This window comes from Haemaphysalis longicornis, unplaced genomic scaffold (genome assembly GCF_048455015.1).
Source record: "Haemaphysalis longicornis isolate Haplotype H1 unplaced genomic scaffold, Haemaphysalis longicornis Haplotype H1 scaffold_6, whole genome shotgun sequence".
NCBI classification, from domain to species: domain Eukaryota; kingdom Metazoa; phylum Arthropoda; class Arachnida; order Ixodida; family Ixodidae; genus Haemaphysalis; species Haemaphysalis longicornis.
The window spans coordinates 208,810,440-208,815,969 of NW_027526407.1; the positions used below are offsets into that span (position 1 = coordinate 208,810,440).

Sequence of the window (5,530 nt, forward strand, 5' to 3'; positions counted from 1 at the left end):
TGTTAAAGACCGGAACGCAACCACAATCTCGACAATGAATACCCAGATGGCCCTGTACTGCGGTATTGACATTGTAATAGTGCTCCTTTAATCTTTCGTTTAGGCATCTGCCCGTTTGGCCGACATACTTCTTTCCGCAAGTGAGCGAAATGACATAAACAACGCCAGCAGTGCAAGGAACAAAGGGCTTTCTGTGCTTGGTGGTGCAAGTGTTTTTTCGTCCGGCACGGGAATTTACGCGCTTGCAAAGCCCTGATAATTTATCAGGGGCAGAGAACACCACTCTGACATTCGCTTTGTTGCCTATTTTCTTCAAACCGTGCGAAATTTTGTGCAAATATGGCAGCACCGCAAGAGGCTTTTTCTCGTCAGCGCAGTCTGTCGTGGCATTCTCTCCCTGCTTAATTTTCTTTAACAATTTTTCGGCCACGGAAACCAATAGAGACTCCGGAAACCCAGCGCTCCTCAGGCGAGACGCCTGTGTGAGAAGGCTAGGCTCCATAGAGTGGCTACAAGACTTGTGCAGGGCATTGGTGAAACACAAATTTGCGATACCGCGTTTGACAAGTTTAGAATGTGCCGACAGAAAAGGCAGGAGGGGTTTGTTTGCCCGGGGCTCATAGACCCAGCACAGGTGAGCAGTAGAAATGCTAAGCTTCAGATCCAAAAATCTCAACTCCCCATCGACCGGAAGTTGCGATTGTGTTAAACACATGCATAAGTGTGACTTCATGCCCTCCGCCTTTTTTATCTTGTTTTTTGTCTTCTTTTTTGTGTCTCCGCTTCTGTATATATTCTGGGCGCTATCGTCAATAAAGCTTGTTGAAGTTCAGCGCTCGTCTTGTGTTTTTCGTCGTCCTTGTCTCCCGCGCTGTGAACCCCTATTTCCAGTATGAATTACCAACACGCCCAAGCATCCACTCTACTGAGTTATATTTCTAGTACATCGGGCTCTTTTACTCACTTTCCTTCTACTCCTTTTCACCTTGTAAACCTCATCGCCTTAGGTGAGTGCAGGGCGCGCACACTCGCCTACTGCATACGTCGAAGGTTGCTTCCCCCGGAGATACGCAACTTGTTTGGAGGCGTGGCACCCTCAGCTGGACACGGGATGAGAATCTGCAAGATTCTGCGTTCTGAGTGGAAACGCCAGGCCAGGCTGTTCCGGGACCTGCTGTTCTTCAGACTGCACAGCGCCGACACCCATCACATAGCGCAGAAGAAGTGGCGCGATCTGTGTGTCATCACCAGCCGCACCACGGAATTCTTATGGCAACACGCACTCGTTCAGCTCCGGGCTTTCTCCCCCAAGAAGGTTTCCCCTCCTCCGAGCAACCCAGTCCACTCCACGTGTGATGTGCCCCTTCCGGACAGTGTGAAACGTGTTCTACGCCTGGGTCCCAAGTTCGCCGTGGAGCCGCAGAAGTCGCCCCCGGAGCTGCTCACGCTTGTAAGGCAAGTTGCCAGGCGAGCCCCGGAATCTGAGACTGAACGTTGCGTGTCGGAAGGTGTTCATGTCCTGTCCCAGCCCAGACCACCCCGCAAGAGCTTGCCTGTGAATAGTGTCGTCAAGTTTTTTAAAGAACAGTCCCTTTCATTGCTTACTGCTGACAAGGAAGGGGGCTTTGCGGTTTTACCGAATTCTGAGCTTGATTCAAAGGCCACCTCTGCTATTACTTCTGTTTTTAACTGTCGCAATGACATCTCGCTCTCAAAAGTACGTAATGATGCGAAAAAGCTTTGTAATGCCCTGAACCTCCAGCGGCTAGCCAGCTCTATTGGCAATTGCAAGAAGCTTAGCTTGGATATATTTTTTACAGTCAAAACTCATAAAATTGATTGGCCGCTTCGAGTCATTGTTTCTGAAAATGGGACGTGGCAGAAAGCTGTTGCCTTGTTTTTACAATCCAAACTAAATCTACTAACGATTGATGACCCTTTTCTCGTTAGAGACTCTAATGATATCATTGCTTTTATCTCAAGTAGTGACAAAGGTTTCAACGCCTGCTCCATTGACATCAAAGACTTATATTACTCCTTGCCGCACGACACGTTGCTACGTTGCGTTGAGTGCTGCATCGATGACTTTGGCTCTATTGCCTTCCAGAATGCGACCGGCATTTCTGTGACCAACTTTTTAGCACTTCTGGGCCTGTACTTGAAATCAACCTTTGCGTCTTGGAACAATAGCACTTACTTACAAAAAAGCGGAGTGTGTATCGGCTCATGCATCGCTCCCATCTTAAGCGACATTTTTCTGGCCCACCATGACCGTATCCTTGCTAGCCGCCTTGATCAAGCAGTCGTTCCTAAAGTTTTTCGCTTCGTAGATGACTTTCTCATTCTTTTTTCTGATGGTCAGAAGCATGAGAAGTTGGCGTGTGCTGTTGCCGATGTGCTCTGCATTTTTGAAGACTGCCTAGCACCTCTTGTCCTCACCCACGAACTTCCGGTCGATGGGGAGTTGAGATTTTTGGATCTGAAGCTTAGCATTTCTACTGCTCACCTGTGCTGGGTCTATGAGCCCCGGGCAAACAAACCCCTCCTGCCTTTTCTGTCGGCACATTCTAAACTTGTCAAACGCGGTATCGCAAATTTGTGTTTCACCAATGCCCTGCACAAGTCTTGTAGCCACTCTATGGAGCCTAGCCTTCTCACACAGGCGTCTCGCCTGAGGAGCGCTGGGTTTCCGGAGTCTCTATTGGTTTCCGTGGCCGAAAAATTGTTAAAGAAAATTAAGCAGGGAGAGAATGCCACGACAGACTGCGCTGACGAGAAAAAGCCTCTTGCGGTGCTGCCATATTTGCACAAAATTTCGCACGGTTTGAAGAAAATAGGCAACAAAGCGAATGTCAGAGTGGTGTTCTCTGCCCCTGATAAATTATCAGGGCTTTGCAAGCGCGTAAATTCCCGTGCCGGACGAAAAAACACTTGCACCACCAAGCACAGAAAGCCCTTTGTTCCTTGCACTGCTGGCGTTGTTTATGTCATTTCGCTCACTTGCGGAAAGAAGTATGTCGGCCAAACGGGCAGATGCCTAAACGAAAGATTAAAGGAGCACTATTACAATGTCAATACCGCAGTACAGGGCCATCTGGGTATTCATTGTCGAGATTGTGGTTGCGTTCCGGTCTTTAACAAATGTGAAATCATCTACAGACACCGTGAGCAGCTAACACGCGAGATCGTAGAAGCTGAACAGATACAGCGACTGGGTGAGCTGTGCATCAGTGTGCCGTCGGTTGCACTTTCCAATAACGAACTCCGTTATCTGAATGCGTCGCGATTGTGTTAAACACATGCATAAGTGTGACTTCATGCCCTCCGCCTTTTTTATCTTGTTTTTTGTCTTCTTTTTTGTGTCTCCGCTTCTGTATATATTCTGGGCGCTATCGTCAATAAAGCTTGTTGAAGTTCAGCGCTCGTCTTGTGTTTTTCGTCGTCCTTGTCTCCCGCGCTGTGAACCCCTATTTCCAGTCTAGCGAAGTAGCGGGCTTTTTGTGACGGGCGACTTAGGCCTAGGGGTTGGCCGAACAATGGCACCGAGGACGAGAATGGGCACTGGGGACGAGGACCAGGTGCAGTGCCAAGAGTGCCTGCGCTGGTGCTACTTGTGGGAGACGGCGTTCGAGCGCGTGGCCGACGATAAGAAGGCGCCCTACGAATGTAGGCCTTGCGAGCGGGCAAGACAGGGCTTCGAACGCCTCGGGAAGCAGCTGAATGCGAGGGTGGAGGAGCTGGAGGGGTACCTGAGGGAGGAAAGGGAAGCGCGGGTGGCTCTCGAGGCGCGAGTGGCCGAGCTTGACAATCGGTGCGCACGGTGGCCGAACTGGACGAAGCTCGGGAAAAGCAGGCCCAGCTTGAAAAGCCGGTGGAAGAGCTCGTGACTCCGGCGGCAGGAGACGACGCGAGTGCGCGGGCTCAGCACGACGAGCGGCACGCCGGCGGGAACGCAGAGCCACAGGGGGCGACTTATGCTGCGCGCACGAGCGGTGTCCGTCAACGCAGAGCGGACTCGGGTAGCAAAGAAAGCCCCGAGGCGACGAAGGGAAATGACGGATCGCCAGCCAGGTCATTTGCTGCCGTGGTCAACCCCAGTAGGCCCCGAACACCTGCAAGAGTGCCGGTTAAAGACGAGAGGAGGCGCCGAGTCATCGTTGTCGGCGACTTCAACATGGCCAAGGTGGGAGAAGTGATTAAGGGGAGAGTGGGAGACGACGAGCGCGTGAAGGTGAGCAAGCTTCCCGGAAAAAGAGTCGGGGAAGTAATGCAACAAGCAAATGGGCAACTGTGGGACAGAATGGAGGACCGCAGCTTGGTAGTGATAATGGGGGTGTGAACGATATGTTGCAGGGACGCGGGGGAGGGTTCGTTCGCAAAGCAGATTGCGAAGGGGGTCACCGAGCTGAGGGTGGTCTCGGAGGATGTGCAGATTGCGGTCTGCACAGTGCCGGAGGTGCAGAAACAAGGGGTCCACGTAGAAAGGGCAGTGGTTGCGGCAAACAGGGAGCTTTGGACCCTGGGTAAAATGATTAATTTTGAGGTGGTCAACCTGAATCGGGACCTGGTCCGTGCAGGCCGCAACGGGACGTTTGTGTTCGACGGCATACACTTCAGTGGCTGTCTAGCTGAGCCTGTAGGGCACCGACTGGCAGCCCGCGCAGTGGCTTTTTTAGGGGGCCCCGCACGTTCAGGAAGAAGGTCGACTGAGTGGAGGCGGTAGCGAAAGGCAGGAAGGAGGAGGCACTGATGCACGGCGGCGGAAACGTAAAGCAAAGAAAAGGAAAATAAACCGTGGAACTAAAATTAGTTATATAAACATGCAAGACGGCCGCAAGCAGGAAAATGGATTGATATACAAACCCAACTCGAGAAAGAAGAAATTGACGTGTACGCCTTTACTGAAACCCACCTGAGAGATATGGAGGAGCCACCAGTGATGTATGACTACGTATGGGTGGGGTGCAACAGGGCAGCGGGAGAGAGAAGAGGTGGGGGTGTGGGCATGCTGATTAGGCGAGGAGGGAATTGGCAAAGGGAGAATCAGGGCTGCAAGGAGCACTTTGGATTTGTGGAACGGTGGGTGGAAAAAAAAATTACACCATCTTCCCGTGGGGAACCCTGATGAGGATGCGAAGCATCGTGGCGGTTCCGTTATGTTGAGTGATGTGGTTTTTACTAGCGCCAGAGGGAATGCCGCGTCCGGGTCCACACCGGTGGCAAAGGCACGCAAGTGCTGTTGTGTTACGGTGAGTATGCGGTGGTTCTCGAGGCGCCGAAACTCGTCCATCATGTTCTTGTCGATGTTGTCTCTGTGGTAGAATCGGTAGTCTCCGTCAGCTTTGGTGAGGTAAAGGTTGTTGACATTGGTGCACCGGCTGAGAGCAATGTGGTGGTGGTGGTGGTTCCAGTTCAATGGCGCGTACCCACTCAGGGGGATTGGCCAGGAAACACGCCCTCCTCTTCGCAGCTTTGTCTTCTCGTTCTTCTTCTTCTTCGGTGGTTCCCCTACGGGAAGATGACGACGGTG

At 51.8% G+C, this 5,530-nt stretch overlaps 1 protein-coding gene across 1 annotated transcript; it reads left to right on the forward strand.

Moving 5' to 3' along the window:
- Positions 1-784: 784 nt before the first annotated feature.
- LOC144142188 (uncharacterized) lies at positions 785-3,323 on the forward strand. The gene has a single exon (XM_077673560.1). The coding sequence runs from the start codon at positions 893-895 to the stop codon at positions 3,293-3,295; it is 2,403 nt and encodes an 800-aa protein (XP_077529686.1). The 5' UTR covers positions 785-892; the 3' UTR covers positions 3,296-3,323.
- Positions 3,324-5,530: the final 2,207 nt, after the last annotated feature.

Bases quoted from the DNA above. Each gene is read 5' to 3' on its own strand.
- LOC144142188 (XM_077673560.1), top strand. From the start codon at position 893: ATGAATTACCAACACGCCCAAGCATCCACTCTACTGAGTTATATTTCT.